The sequence below is a fragment of the Hoplias malabaricus genome, chromosome Y (assembly GCF_029633855.1).
Source record: "Hoplias malabaricus isolate fHopMal1 chromosome Y, fHopMal1.hap1, whole genome shotgun sequence".
Lineage (NCBI taxonomy): Eukaryota > Metazoa > Chordata > Actinopteri > Characiformes > Erythrinidae > Hoplias > Hoplias malabaricus.
The window spans coordinates 56123973-56140171 of record NC_089820.1 but is presented as its reverse complement, the minus strand read 5'-3'; the positions used below and the strand labels follow the sequence as shown (position 1 = coordinate 56140171).

Genomic DNA, 16199 nt, shown 5'->3' with positions numbered 1-16199 from the left:
ACCCCAGTAAATAAATAATTAATTACCGTTGTGCCAAATAACTTCAGTCACGGCTCGATTCATTACTGTACGGACACTCGAGTGCCAATACATCCTTTTGTAGTTCCATACCTTTCAAAAGAGTTGTACATTTTTTTATTTATTCATTTTTTTTCAAGATTTTTCTATTTTCCAGAATCAAATCATAAAATATTCTCGGGCAGAAATTTAGCGAAAAAGGTTGGGTATATATTAAAATTCACCTCTGCATTAATGAGTTCTCCATACATCACGTGGTTGTGTACAACAGACTTTATTGTGCAATAAAATGTTAAGCCTACTGAACGGAATTTATCATTTGTTCACGTTAAAATATATTAAATAATGATAAAATGAGTTGGTAATTGACTGAACTGGTCTTTTAAGCAGCTTTTGGTCAAACCCAACTGTGCATTAAAACATCCAAATTATTTCCAGGTGTATCACTGAAATACAGGCCACGTAATCAATCACCTAAACCAGATTCATCATCAGTTATTCTTCCTCAGCTTCATCCTCATCCTGCAGAAGGAACTCGCTGATCTCCTGCTTCATCTGAGCTCTGGGAGGAAACACGTTTCAGCATCAATTCTACTATCCATATTACAACAAGGTTAAATAAAGAACACGGTTTATTTTGCCAAACACTAGACATCCAATAATACAGGGTTCCTAACTGGACCTTTAAATTTGAAGGTGCATTTATTCATCCTCTGTAATCACTACATCCTGATCAGGGTCTTAGTGGGTCCAGGACCTTCCCACATTCATTGGGCTTGTCCCTGTCCCATTGGTGTGTATTGGGCACAGGGAGAACATACCAAATTCCTACAGACAGTGACCTGAGAGGAATACTGAACCCAGGACCCAAGACCCTGACGGTCTGTGAGCAGTGACTCTACCTGCAGCCACCGTTCTGGCCCTAGGTACATTTACATTGATTTGTATTCTTCTAGCTGTGTATAATATAATAAATAATATCTCCTAAATAGGGCGGCATGATTGTGTCGCTGTTACACGACTGCAGGGTCCTGGGCTTATGGGTTGTGTGACTGTCCGTGAGGAGTGTGGTGTGTTCTCCCTGTGTCTGCGTGGGTTTCCTCCGGGTGACTGTCTGTGAGGAGTGTGGTGTGTTCTCTCTGTGTCTGCGTGGGTTTCCTCTGGGTGACTGTCTGTGAGGAGTGTGGTGTGTTCTCTCTGTGTCTGCGTGGGTTTCCTCCGGGTGACTATCTGTGAGGAGTGTGGTGTGTTCTCTCTGTGTCTGTGTGGGTTTCCTCCGGGTGAGTGTGAGTGAATAAGGGAGTGTGAACGACTGCCTGCACCCAGTGATTCCAGGTAGGCTGCGGACCCACAGCAACCCTGAACTTGACAAGTGCTTACTAAAAATGAATGAATATCTCCTAAAAAATAATGTTGAATAATTCTGATCGTGTTTTACTCACCTTCTCTGGCGTTTTTCTGCCTCAGACGTTATGTAGCGTGGAAGGGTGTCCACCTCAGTCTGAAAAACAAACCCAAATGAGCCTCCGTCTAACTTTAACCTCGGCTTCACTGCACAATTTTACATTTTCCCCTGCTTCACACACACCTGCCTTGGCTCATCAGCTTCATAAGCCTGAAACAGGTGCATCAGAGCAGCAGGGAAGACTCTTAAATGTTCATGGGGTAAATCAGGTTCAGGAGTGAGAAGCACAGGTCTGTATCATTAAAAATGTATCCTCTCCCAGTGTATAAATGAGAAGCAGCCAGGATGTTCTACAGAAGCGTTTTTATGTTGAACGCATACTTCATTTTCACTCACCATGTCTTTAATAGTGAGTCTGCAGCTGTAACATAAGAGACTCTTCAGGTCTGTAGACACAGCGGCCCTGAAAAACATTCGAACAAAGAGCCACAGTCAAACAACTAATATCCCTGCAGCAGTGGAGTTACGACTAAGGACGACCTGATTAAGATTTATGACCCTAAGCATTTAATACTGATAACGGCTGCTGGCCTTTTAACAAAGTGCTCTCTGGTCCTTTTCTGTCTTTTATAGAAATATACTGAAGCTCTTTACCGCTTTTTAAAAGACTGACACATGAAACGGCAGCATTGCGGGTGCCTAGGATCACAAACCTTTCCTGTAATCACAAGCAAATAAATAAATCAGCTGACGTGATAGTTCTGGGCAGTTTGCATTCTCCTGCGAGCGTGTTAAACTGCCCATTATTGTTGTTTAAAAAGCAGATTAAAATAGTCTCGGAGGAGGCATGTGCTCCTCATTCTCCATCCACTCTACAGTCAAATTTTTTTTATTTGAACCGGGAATTGGGATGAAATAACGGGAGAAATGTAGGATTTAAAAAAAATTACTTGCTCCAAGTCAATATTCAGACAATACTGGGACACACTGAACAATGAGTCATGCTTATATTGCAGTCTGAAAAAATAAACTGCAGTTTTCACATGCCCATTTCCATCAATAAAATACTGAATACTGAAATCCTGGTATTCCCCTCTCACCTTAACGTGGAGCAGCAGCCGTCAGACGCACAACCTCCTTCCCGTCCACAGGACGAGCTGCTGTTCACTGTGAGGTTCGAGGAGGACGAGTCTCTTTGGGCCTTTCTCTCAGACAGGCGCTCTGACAGCTGAGTGGCATTAAAAGCTGAAGCTTCATCTACAAAAACACAGAGTTGGGAATAAAAGGATGCTTCGTTGTGTGTGTTTCTAAAAACAGTCCATCTGAGGTTCTTTTAAAACTGATGAAAGCTGGTGTGATTATTTTTAGCGTGTTTCAGTGATGGTACATGCCTGCTTTGGTGTCGAGAGCACAGAGGCAGAGAAGACACTTTGCAGCAGGTTCGGTGGTGTTCAGCTGAGGACACGACGTGTGGAGTTTCTCACTGGTTCTGAATAGAAATGAGCACAAATAAGAAAGAACCAGCAAAGCCAACTCCTACTGTCTGTTCATTCAGGATCAATACAAGAGGCAAACTGCATCAATTGCAGATAAAAGAACGGTGTCCAATTAAACCTGCTTTATATTTATACAAAGTATTTGAGACCACAGTTCATCTGAATTCATTTTTCAGTAAAAACAACTACTACAATAATTTTTGGACCATTCAGAGAAAGTCAAGAGAGACCACATGAAAGACAGGGGACTTTTGTTTTGTAGACGGTTAAGAGACAGTTGCAAGACCTGGTGTTGCACACAATCTGTTCCCTTCAGATAAACAGCTCTTAAAGCTTAATCCAGTGGCATTTTTATTGTGTTTTTACGAGCGGCGGTTACCTGTAGATGGTGCTAACCGTGGAGGGAAAGTCTGCTTGCAGTTTTATAACGAAACTCTCCGTCAGTCGCTGGATACTCGCTTTATCAGGAACCTGAGGAGACAACGACACGAAAATGTAGATGGAATCATTTTGAGCAATCCTTCATAAAAGAGAAAGCTTGAAAAGACTGGATAGTACTCTTTAGTTGGGTAACGTTAAACCTTTACTTTCATTCATTTATTTATTATAAGTCAACCGTGGGGCGGCACGGTGGTGCAGTAGGTAGGTGTCGCAGTCACACAGCTCCTGGAAGTTGTGGGTTCGATTCCCGCTCCGGGTGACTGTCTGTGAGAAGTGTGGTGTGTTCTCCCTGTGTCTGCGTGGGTTTCCTCCGGGTGACTGTCTGTGAGGAGTGTGGTGTGTTCTCCCTGTGTCTGCGTGGGTTTCCTCCGGGTGACTGTCTGTGAGGAGTGTGTTGTGTTCTCCCCGTGTCTGTGTGGGTTTCCTCCGGGTGACTGTCTACGAGGAGTGTGGTGTGTTCTCCCTGTGTCCGTGTGGGTTTCCTCTGAGTGCTCTGGTTTCCTCCCACAGTCCAAAAACACACGTTGGTAGGTGGATTGGTGACTCAAAAGTGTCCGTAAGTGTGTGTGTGTGTGTTGCACTGTGAAGGACTGGCGCCCCCTCCAGGGTGTATTCCCCCTTGCGCCCAATGATTCCAGGTAGACTCTGGACCCACCGCGACCCTGAACTGGATAAGGGTTACAGACAATGAATGAATGAATGAAAAAGTCAACGGTGTATTAATACATCTTTCTTTATAGTATTTTATAGTAATATAGCTACTGTTTACACTGGGTCAAGATTTCCTGACAGAGACACCAATAGGAAAGGTCCAAAATCACTTAGAATAAATAACTCACATTAACTGGACAGGTCTCTTCTGACAGCGATAGAGCCTGAAGTGCTTATTTATTGCCATGCAATGAATCTGAGCTCTTTCTCTGATAAACAGTGTAAACCACACCACTGTCCTTCCATAGCTCACTGGAGGAGAACCCAAAAAAAAGTGCATACAGGTTCCCAACACTTCCACTGATCTAGTGGAGAATAGCACAGACAGTGACGGGGGACGGGAGGGCCTCCAGTCTGTGGCAATGTGAGAGTAACACAGACAGAGTGGGGCAGTAATGAGAACCGTCAGCCAATGTCTCTGCCTGAATGACAGAGAGTCCCCACCACTCCACCGCTGTTTTCACCTGAAGACTTCGGAGACGGTGTTCTGTCCGGAGACATGTCAGTATTAAGATGCCCCTGATCCTTTGTGTTAATTTTTCACTTAGCTATATTTGTTTAAGGACAGTTCCCAACCCCCCTGTATCCCTTAGATTAGCCTCTTTTTTATTACTGTGTCTTCAACACATCTAAAAACCAGCTCTGTTCTGACTTGCTGCACTTCACTGAGCCTCAATTAAACATCAGTCCAGGCTCAAACACTCAGTCTAGCTTCATAGAGAATGGCCAAATATTCTCACACCACACTCCTCACAGACAGTCACCCACAGGAAACCCACACGGACACAGAGAGAACACACCACACTCCTCAGACAGTCACCCGGAGGAAACCCACGCAGACACAGGGAGAACACACCACACTCCTCACAGACAGTCACCCGGAGGAAACCCACGCAGACACAGAGAGAACACACCACACTCCTCACAGACAGTCACCCGGAAGAAACCCACACAGACACAGAGAGAACACACCACACTCCTCACAGACAGTCACCCGGAGGAAACCCACACAGACACAGGGAGAACACACCACACTCCTCACAGACAGTCACCCGGAGGAAACCCACGCGGACACAGGGAGAACACACCACACTCCTCACAGACAGTCACCCGGAGGAAACCCACACAGACACAGAGAGAACACACCACACTCCTCACAGACAGTCACCCGGAGGAAACCCACGCAGACACAGGGAGAACACACCACACTCCTCACAGACAGTCACCCGGAGGAAACCCACACGGACACAGACACATTTGTTCATAAACCAAAACAGCTACAACAACTGTATTAACTTTAATAGATTAATGAACGCACAGAATCCAATTACAGCATAAAGTAACAGCCCTGGGCAAAATGTATGAGGGAGGCTGCTCTTTTACCTTTGCCACACACACACACACACACGCACACCTGATAAATTATGTGATTACTTCCCTGCAGCGGTAACAGTTTGGGATGACTGAGTGTAAAATAAGTCCAGAGTTTTCTGTTGCCATGGCAGCAGTGAGTGTTGTCCTTCAGGTAGAGAGTCTCTCACCTTGGTGTCCAGTCCTGGGATGAAAATAGACTGCACTCCGAACAGCATGTTGTAAAAGGCAATTTCTTTGGAGGAATAGTCCCTCATCGGCCGAACAATCACCACATCTCCGTAACGAGGGTCGGAGAACCCCTGGAAAGGCACATGGTGATGTTTAAGTGACACAGGACCAAACTGGATAAAGTACTTACTATTAATAATTACTAATACATTTCAGTATTTCTCTTTCCAGCCTGAAGACTGTAGTGTTTAATTACTTTCACTGGATGAGTCTATTTTAGATTAATGCTTCAGCTCAGCAGCGTGTGATGATTCAACCAGCAAAACTAAAGAAGCAAATGTCAGACACCATCTCCTCTTGATACCGATGGTCAGGTCAAGGTCACCGTAAGGCTATGCACCCAGTCTACTAGCGTTTATCTGAAGGTAAATAATCAGACTACTGTCACTGGTAGCGTAGACTCAGACTGGTGTGTGTTCTCACGGTGTCAGCAGCCAGAGCCGCTCCTCGTCCCAGAGAGATGTTACTGAGCAGCTTAACGGCCAGACGTGTGCAGCTGTCCCCCATCATCACTTTGGCGTAGCCCTTCATCCGGGCAGTGTGCAAGATCACATGCTGCCTACAACACACACACACACACAAAGTTACACTGTGGTGGTTTGCAGAAACGTGACAAAAAACAGAGAAGCCTTCTACAGAAAAAACATCCGACATTCACTGAACCTTGACACTGTTTTTCTCCTTCCATCTCTCTGCCTTTTCTCTTACATAATCTCTTTGCTTTCTCCCTCTGTGTCTCTCTCTCCTCGCTCTCACTATGGCACTTTGTCAGAGCTCTGAGTCATCAGAGAACAGCACAGGGCCTTGAAGAACATGGTTCAGTTACAGTCAATAACTCACATAGTTTAATGAGAGAGAGAGAGAGAGAGAGAGAGAAAAGAGAGAGAGAGAGAGAGAGAAAGAGAGAGAGAGAAAGAGAGAGAGAGAAAAGAGAGAGAGAGAGAGAGAGAGAGAGAAAGAGAGAGAGAGAGAGAGAAAGAGAGAGAGAGAGAGAGAGAGAGAGAGAGAGAGAGAGAGAGAGAGAGAGAGAGCAAAGTGAGGTAAGGTGAGGTAAAGACCGTGTTATGAGAGCAAATAAAACCGATAAATTAAAACCTTTTAAGTGACTGAGAAGCTCATCTCAAGAGTGTGTGGGGAGTATATGTATCGTGCTTGTACAGAGGGTGTGTGTGTGTGTGTAGAGGGTGTGTATGGAAGGGGTACATCTGGAGTGTTTATTGCTGTTTGACTGTAAGTCGCCATGTTGAAGATGAAAGGGTTTGATAGTGACTACATAAACTGAACATGGCAAGTGCTTCTATAATGACGACGTGGAACGTTTCTTTTGTTTTCAACCCTCACCTGAGGGTCTGCAGCATGTCCTCTTTGGCGGTCAGAGTCTTTAAGGAGGAGAAAAGCCTCTCGAGGGCCAGTCTGTGGTCAGGACTGCACTGGGACTGGACACTGAGACGGTCGATGGCTTCATGAGCTTCTCGTATTGCAGAGTCCTGCGCCCTCTGCTTTACTTTATTCTGCTGAATATACTGATCCACCGCAGCCTTATAGCTGAGATCTGACCCCTCTGGACCACCGTACACAGGCTCCAGTACAGAGTCGGGCAGACTGAAGACCTAAACATAAACACAACATACACGCCAGTTAAGATTAACCAATACCATCATGGGTGTGATTTCCTACCCTCCTCCAAAACGTACATAGCCCAGTTTCTGCACTGCTGAGCTCGGAGGACCAATGACAGAAGCCCTGTTTTTCCATGACAGGTCAGTGAGGCATCATAATGATTTTTAAGCAGTAATTTAGTTAAAAAATATTATGCAGTGTTCCTTTAGTTCCTGGAGTGCTCTCTCCAGGTTGGAAGTGAGATCCTGCCTCAAGTGGAGGAGTTTAAATACCTCGGGGTCTTGTTCACGAGTTAGGGAAAGATGGAGCGGGAGATCGGTGCAGCGTCAGCAGTAAAGCGGGCTCTGTACCGGTCCGCTGTGGTGAAGAGAGAGCTGAGCAGAAAAGCAAAGCTCTCGATTTACCGTTCGATCTACGTCCCAACCCTCACCTATGGTCACGAGCTTTGGGTAGTGACCGAAAGAACGAGATCGCGGGTACGAGCGGCTGAAATGAGTTTTCTCCGCAGGGTGTCTGGACTCTCCCTTAGAGACAGGGTTAGGAGCTCGGACGTCCGGGAGAGACTCGGAGTGGAGCCGCTGCTCCTCCACGTCGAGAGGAGCCAGTTGAGGTGGTTCGGGCGTCTGGTCCGGAAGCCTCCTGGACGCCTCCCTGGTGAGGTGTTCCGGGCATGTCCAACGGGGAGGAGGCCCCGGGGCAGACCAAGAACACGCTGGAGAGACTACATGTCTCGACTGGCCTGGGAACGCCTCGGTATACCCCCGGAGGAGCTGGAGACGGTGGCTGGGGTCGCTGACAGACATTTACCAAAAATCTCTTTAGAAAAGCACTAAGCAATGGAACGGGACTGGAGCAGCTGCACGTGAGCCTAAGGTCACCATGCCCAATGATAAGTGTCAGCTAGAAAGATTAAAAAGCTCCCAACACTGTAGCGTTTCTCTGGAGTTATGGCGCTCCATCCAATATATCTGGGATACGCCGGAGGGGCGTTTCGGATCTAGACCTAATCACGCAACATCAGCACCTCACGCTCCTGGCTGACTGCAATCAAGCCCTCAACAACATGTTACAACATCGAGCCTAAAGTCTTCCCAGAAGAGCAGAGGCTGTTAATACGGCAAAGAAAGACATCCCTAATGAGTGTGTGTCTATAAACCCGTGGACACAGTGTCCAGTCGATGTGTTAAGGATGAAGATGTGTACTGATGGAACTGCTGTTTTCTGTAATAACAGTAACAACTGAACGCAGGCATCAAAGGATGCTATTAGGGAATGCAGGAGATAATGGACAGAATGATGCAATTTTCTGAAATGATACAGAAAAAACAGCATTCTGCTGTAAAAAAACAGAAAATGAAATAATGAGCCTCAGTAGATAATGGAACAAAGATCAAAGCAATAACAAACACGAAGGCTGGTAATGTCTGATTATAGTGTAATTAGATCAGGGGAGTTCAGTGCTGAGACTCTATAAAAAAGGTGTCTGAAGTCTGGCTGCTTCCTTGAAGTTTCAAAGTGGGGACCAGACCATTTGTTTTCTTAAAAGGGAAATCTATAACTCTTTCTAAATTTCTACATAATTCAACTGTTGAGATAAACAGGGTCTGACTGTAAAAATCGGCCAAAAACAAACAAGAACCATGACATCACTCTCAAACATAAACATCTTCGCTGTCAATAAAAACGTTTACACTGACTTTCAAATCGAGTTCAATGAACTGAGAGCAGGGCCCTGTAATGAACGTCAGTCAGTGACAGATGATGTAAACCATATCATTAATGTTATTCATTCATTCATTCACTGTCTGTAACCCTTATCCAGTTCAGGGTCGCGGTGGGTCTGGAGTCTACCCGGAACCATTGGGTGCAAGGCGGGAACACACCCTGGAGGGGGCGCCAGTCCTTCACATGGCAATACAGACACACACACACCTTCGCACACTTTTGAGTCGCCAATCCACCTACCAATGTGTGTTTTGAACACACCACACTCCTCACAGACAGTCACCCGGAGGAAACCCACGCGGACACAGGGAGAACACACCACACTCCTCACAAACAGTCACCCGGAGGAAACCCACGCAGACACAGAGAGAGCACACCACACTCCTCACAGACAGTCACCCGGAGGAAACCCACGCAGACACAGGGAGAACACACCACACTCCTCACAGACAGTCATCCAGAGGAAACCCACGCAGACACAGGGAGAGCACACCACACTCCTCACAGACAGTCATCCAGAGGAAACCCACGCAGACACAGGGAGAGCACACCACACTCCTCACAGACAGTCACCCGGAGGAAACCCACGCAGACACAGGGAGAGCACACCACACTCCTCACAGACAGTCACCCGGAGGAAACCCACGCAGACACAGGGAGAGCACACCACACTCCTCACAGACAGTCATCCAGAGGAAACCCACGCAGACACAGGGAGAACACACCACACTCCTCACAGACAGTCACCTGGAGGAAACCCACGCAGACACAGGGAGAGCACACCACACTCCTCACAGACAGTCACCTGGAGGAAACCCACGCAGGACACAGGGAGAGCACACCACACTCCTCACAGACAGTCACCCGGAGGAAACCCACGCAGACACCGGCGGATCAGTGCAGCGTCAGCAGTAATGCGGGCTCTGTACCGGTCCGTTGTGGTTAAGAGAGAGCTGAGCAGAAAAGCAAAGCTCTCAATTTACCGTTCAATCTACATCCCAACCCTCACCTATGGTCACGAGCTTTGGGTAGTGACCAAAAGAACGAGATCTGGTCCGGATGCCTCCTGGACGCCTTCCTGGTGAGGTGTTCAGGGCATGTCCAACAGGGAGGAGGCCCTGGGGCAGACCAAGAGCACACTGGAGAGACTACATGTCTCGACCGGCCTGGGAACGCCTCTGTATACCCCCGGAGGAGCTGGAAGCAGTGGCTGGGGAGAGGGAGGTCTGGGTTTCTTTGCTTCGACTGCTTGCCCTCGACGAAGAGTCCTGTATAAAAGTACTTCATGAAGAATACAGACAAACTACGTACCTGAGAAATCATTTTAAAACAGTACTGAGATTAGGTTTTGGCTTAAAATATACTCTTCAAACTTTATTTTAAAAAAGCACCACTCACCGGCAAAAGGCATCTCCGACTCGGATGATGAGCACCGCTGTGTTTTCTTTACACTTCACACAGGTCCTGGAGACCCTGGAGATGAAACATGAGGAGACCTGACATTAAGAGAGACACTAGATCTATATAAAGATCTAAGACAGAGAAGAATTTAAGAGGATATGTAGGCAGAGGACGAGCCTTTCCATCATGTTCCACTGGTGATTGATCACACCACTAACTTGAGATTTATCCTTATTTCAAACAAAGAAAATAAAAGAGAGAATGGTCCACCACACAGATAATAGGAAATCTGCTCAGTTGTGGTCCTTTCCATTGAAAAACATTGTGAAAGGGGTCTCACAATGCAAAAAATGGTCTACAGTCTGTAACTGAACTACAAATTGCTCCTGTACGGTCAGTGGAGCTCATAAACAAACAGGGAGTGTAGAAAAAGGAGGTTGTTTTATGGATGTAGCTCATTAATAAAAGTCTGCTATAAAGTAATAAACTCACCGCAGAACAGGTTTCGTCTCTAAGTGCTCATTGTACTCTTCTTCCACCTGACACATGACTGGACCAAATACCTGCTTTTTATTACAAGAATAACTCCGAGAGATTTAATATCACCACTAACAGCTCAACTTCATTCCACACCTTCCATCCATGCTGCTGACACCTTTTGATGACGTAACAACCCCATGTCTACAGTGTACGTTGTTTTGAAGGAGCTTCGGTGTGTGTTTCATGTGACAGAAGCTAAATTAACATTATTAAAGCAAGACCGTCTCTGTAACTTTAACAGCAAACGAATTACTAGTCGTAGAGCCGCGCTTGTTTGTTGTTTGTGAAATTGCTGCAAGGAATTGTGGGAGTGTAGTTTTCTCAATACCTTTCTCTGTTGAAAGCGGCGGAGGCAATACTACATTACCCAGCAGGCGCTTCTAGTGCGACGACGTTATTTTTACGATTTTTGTTTTGTTTCTTATTTATTATGCAATGAGAGACGCAAAGTAATCTTTGCAAGTTCGTTCTGGGTGTGATAACGGCAAATGAAGTACAAATAACATAAGGTGGCTTTTTGTCGAAGGGTCTTGTGAGTCTATTGTCTGCGAATTTGTTGCCAAGCATTGTGGGAGTGTAGTTTTTAAGCGGTCTTTTCCATTGAAAGTCAAATGTGGGAAAACTACGTTACCCAGTGTGCACTTCGCGTTGATCCGCGTCGAGAGGGTTATTTGTACAATTTCGTTGTTAATTTAAACCCATAGATGCGAAATAGACATTGTCAGCACTTTCTGGCTCAGATAAATGATACGAAAAATGGAAAGACCAAGATTAGTTTGTCACAGCGTCTATTGTCTGTAAAATACTAGCCGGGGATTTGGGGAGTGTAGTTTTTTTAGTGTCTTTTGCCGTTAAATGTGACATGCGGAGAAACTACATTGCCCAGAATGCACCTCGTGCGAAGGGGCTCCGAGGCGTTTGGTTAAAGCTCCGTTGTAATGTTTACTTCTCGGATATAACGGCGTGTGGTGCTGATGGGGGGCTGATGCGATTTTTAATGCCCCTTGACTCTCTTTTCTGCCACGAATATTTTCTTAAAACGCAGCGGGGTTTTGCGCTGAGGGTGGAATAAGGCCGTGGGACAAAGATCTGCGTTCATGATGGCGATGTTCCGCAGTTTCGTCTCGGCCGCCCAGCTGAGGCAGCAGCAGCAGCAGCAGGGGCAGCAGAACGGGGCAGTTGGAGGGGACAGTCTGGAGAGCCAGTTCTCTTGCCCCATTTGCCTGGAGGTCTACCACAAACCCGTCAGCATCGCGAGCTGCGCTCATACGTGAGTTATATATTTATACATTTTAATTAAAACCCTTAACTGACAACTGACAGCTGCCAATCTATTCAGGGGCCAGCCACTAAGTGGTCCTCGTCCTCACCACCAGCTGCCACTGTTGTAAGAGGCAGCCGCCACTGGCTCCCTGCCACTATTGTGCCAATGGCAGCTCTCTGTTTATCAGTGGCAGCTGCCATTTATGGTAAGTAGTTTTTGCCACTGATTGACCACCACCAGTGAGTCAATACCAGCTGCCATTATAAGTCAGTGGTGTGAAGGAGAAGCCAGTGGCAGATGTTACTTGCTCATCACCAGCTGTCACTTTTGGTTAGTGGCAGCTAACACTGGCTGACTACCACTACAACCTAGTAGGAGTAGCAGTGGCAGCTACTTCTCTTACTAACATGAATGAGCTGCCACCAATAGCATGAGTCAGTTGCAGCTGTCTTTATTTTTCAGTGGTAATGTTGTTTGTCTGTTTGTCTGTGGCACCTACCCCCGCTGCACTGCCAGCCACAGTTATTGGTCAGTGACATCTGTCAGTGCTGCCAGAATCAGTTTAATGTGAACTGGAACGATGGAACAGAAAGGAAAAGCATCAAAGCATCACCCTGTTGTTTCACGTGTGAATAATTTAAATCCACGAATTCTGGATTGCTGTCAGCTGTTGCTGGACGTGAAGAACTGGACCAGCCAACAATGGCTAACTTGCTCTTTATTCTGTCAAAAGTGGCTCTAACTTCATAGCTCTGAAGGTCTAAGTGGAGCTCTGCTGCTGCTGTTTCCTTTGTTGCCTTCAAGCCAACACTAACACAGCAGTGCTGCTCCTTTGTTACTGTAGCTCATCTATCTGCCTGTCAGAGCGCAGTTTCAGGGGCCTGAGAAGAGAAACGGGTTTTCAGGAGGTTGTACACTGACCTTTTCAGCTGTTTTTCAGACCTGTGAAGGTTTGTTATTGATGCCGTTTTGGCCTCAGTGCGGCTGATGCATGTCGAGAGATGCTCGATGGGGTTGCGGAGTGTAAAGAAGGGGGAGGAAAAAAAGAACAAAGCAAGCAAAGTGTGTGTGGGATGCTGCGTTTCGTTTGATGAGCCTGCGTCCTGTGTCTGCGTCTAAGATAACGTGGACAGCAGGCAAAGTGAAAGTGAGGTGACTGTTGCGCAGGATTAGGTAAAAAGAGGAAGGGGATTTCCTGCAGTCGGGCTGGAGGACGGACACTTTGTTTACACAGCTGCCGACCCTCCGTCACACTGCGGTGCTCATTGATTACCTGACATTTATTTGTTAATTTTTATCTCATATGCTTCAGATATGGGGCATTGTTTCTTCTACACCTTGTATTTTTATTGTACGTTTACGCTCATGGCTTTTGTTTTGTTTTGATATTTTGGCATTAATTTTCATGTCACTGTTTTCCAACCTCTTTGTGCATTGGAAGTAAACGGGCAGTTTCATGCCTTTTAGACAAATATGCAAATGTCCTTTGTTCTGATTTGCTAAAACACTCCTTATAACCTCAGCATGAATTGGTGACTAATTGTACATTTATTAATTGTACATTTTACCACGATTACGATTAATGAACGATTGTTTTGTTGTTGTGTTTGTGACCCTCACAGTTCAGTGACGAGGCCTGTGCTGTAAATATGCTCCAGTGTTAAAGCTGGGGTAGTGTTTCTAATGTCGCTGGAAGCTTGTTCCTCTCTCGTTTTCTGAGCTCTGTTTATATTTGGTGTGTGATTGTGCTTTGGCTGAAACTGTTTTTACTCAGTGTTTACGTTTGACGTCGTTTAGTTCAGTGTCATCTTTATTAAAGTCAAAACGCAACACGTCCAAACCACAGACGCTGTACGAGCTCGAGTCGCTCGGTCGGCCTCGGCGTTTAGGTTCTCCTCCATGTGGCAGATAGGGGGCGGAGTCACGTGACTACAGCTTGGTAGCGTGGTTTTAAAGGGACAGTACATGAACACACAGTGGGGACATCACAGAATAAAAATAATCGATATAATTGATATAGACTATGATGTAATTGATACAGATCTATGATATAGATTGTTGATTAGAAGTTCTGAATGTCAGTTCCAATTAGTTTTTGATTACTTTTACATGAATAATGGTGTGCTAAACGTATATAATATAAAAGCAGCACTGAAGCTGATTCATCAACTGCGCTCTAATTGTGCGTTTGTTTCTGTGTCACACAGAGGTTTCTTCAGTCAGATGATGAAGAGGTCCTCATTTAACACCTCACATCTGACCTCGCTTTTACAACATTTTGATGAATAAGGGCCACTCTGTGCAAAACAGGAAGCTTGGTTTTCATGCACCTTCCTTTCGCAAACGCTTCACAGTCTGTTTTTGATGGGGACACACACACACGTTATTTTTGTACAGATTTATTTGAAGATTAATAAGAGTAACACTAGGCAACAGAGTTATCTGTTCCCCTGCAGCACTCAGTACTATAGGCATGATTTGGAGTGGCATTTGTGATCCAGAAATAATCCTCCAAACTCTGTACCAGCGTTTACTAATGTTCTTGTGGCTAAATGCAGTCAAATACTCACAGAAATGTTCTAACGTCTGGTCTAACATGTAGCTTTCTTAGAAAATGTATCGATATAGACTTTTATTCCTGAAGAAACATGTACTGAGTTGGTGTCCACCATAAATTGTCCATGTAGCGTATGGTCAAGTGGATTGCAGCTGTAAATGTTTGTCATACACTTCAAAAGGTAGTGAATCTGACCTTTTTTTTTTTTTCAGTTCGTAGCCCTGTGTTGTGCTACTGATGGGTCAATGAGACTAATCTAGGTTTGTATTTCGTGCCAAAGTCGTGTATCTATCTGTAGTGCAGAGCCTGTGCTGTTCATCAGATGATGTGTAAAACAAAGTCTAACAGTTGTATATGACGTGACGTGGGTTGTGAAATGTACGTTATTGCTTTGCTGCTGTCCGTTTTTCAGCAGGAGTTCCTCTGCGGTGTTGCGGTGCTGTTTTGGCTTCCCTTTTTAAAGGTCCTACATTCTCTTGTGTGCTGTTTGAGGAGCTGAAGTGTTTATAACAGAGCGGCGGAAAGCGTCAGACCTCTGAGCTGAGTCCGAGATGATCACCATCACCCACGTCCTGCTCGACAAGCCATCGCTGCCCTTTAGGAGGATGAATTTTTAACCAGTACAAACAGAAGGAGCTCATACAGATGAGGGGCTTTGTTGGGGTGTTGTGAACGACTTCTTTTTCTGCACAGATGTAGGGTTTGGTTTCTGTCTTTATCTCTTTCAGAAGAGATGTCACTCGTGTGGGTTGAGGGTCAGACCAGGCAGAAGCCCTCATGGTTTCCTTTATGGTTTCCCAAGAGAAAGACAGAGAGCAGAGAGATAAAGAGAGTGCACGCACAAGGCGGAGGATATTTTTTTTTTTTGTTCCGAAATCTCAAATGGCTCCCTCTTTCAACATAAAAGGGGCCATGGTCTAGTCAAAGAATTATTACCTGGTGCTGATCCGTAACAGCGGTTCAGTAATGAACCCAGACATCATGTGGACATGAGTTTTGTTTACTTAATATGCTCATCGTGTCCTGGGGGACCTAACTTTTCACAACACGCTAATTTAATGCTAATATGTAGGTCACTTTTAAAGGCTAAGCACGTCTTAATGGACTTCCATGAATATTTGACATTATTGTAGTTACTGACAGATATAAGTATGAATTAAAATGAAAATAGCAGCTTAATTTCCTTTAAAACTGACAATTTTATTAAATTGACGGAAAAACCCGAGCTCGCTACGGAGATTCTTGAACGCGACCGTGACGTCACTGGTGGACAACAGCTGAACAACGCCGCGGTAAAACACCGTTATGACTGACTGTTATGACAGTATCTAGCTAAATAACCAACATTATTCATGACAACAGCCTAGCAATAAGCTAAACTCAAATGTAGAGGTACCGTTATTCTTGTAAATGTGATCG

General features: G+C 45.4%; 2 protein-coding genes across 2 annotated transcripts in view; one reads left to right on the top strand and one right to left on the bottom strand.

Annotated features, from left to right (window-relative positions):
* Nucleotides 1-16: 16 nt before the first annotated feature.
* On the bottom strand, nt 17-11875 carry LOC136678469 (cytoplasmic tRNA 2-thiolation protein 2-like). The gene is made up of 13 exons (XM_066656522.1): nt 10912-11875; nt 10417-10491; nt 10116-10286; nt 7845-8085; nt 7015-7283; nt 6097-6232; nt 5613-5744; nt 3299-3390; nt 2815-2912; nt 2524-2680; nt 1820-1886; nt 1461-1519; nt 17-580 (listed from the first exon to the last, which is right to left on the bottom strand). Exons 1-13 carry the CDS (start codon nt 10965-10967, stop codon nt 514-516), a joined length of 1620 nt encoding a protein of 539 aa, XP_066512619.1. The 5' UTR covers nt 10968-11875; the 3' UTR covers nt 17-513.
* LOC136678935 (E3 ubiquitin-protein ligase RNF166) overlaps nt 11854-16199 on the top strand; it is a 27368-nt gene continuing 23022 nt past the window's right edge. The window contains exon 1 of the mRNA XM_066657133.1: nt 11854-12229. Coding sequence (XP_066513230.1) covers nt 12057-12229 — 173 coding nt within the window. The 5' untranslated portion in view covers nt 11854-12056. The remainder of the gene's footprint in view (nt 12230-16199) is intronic.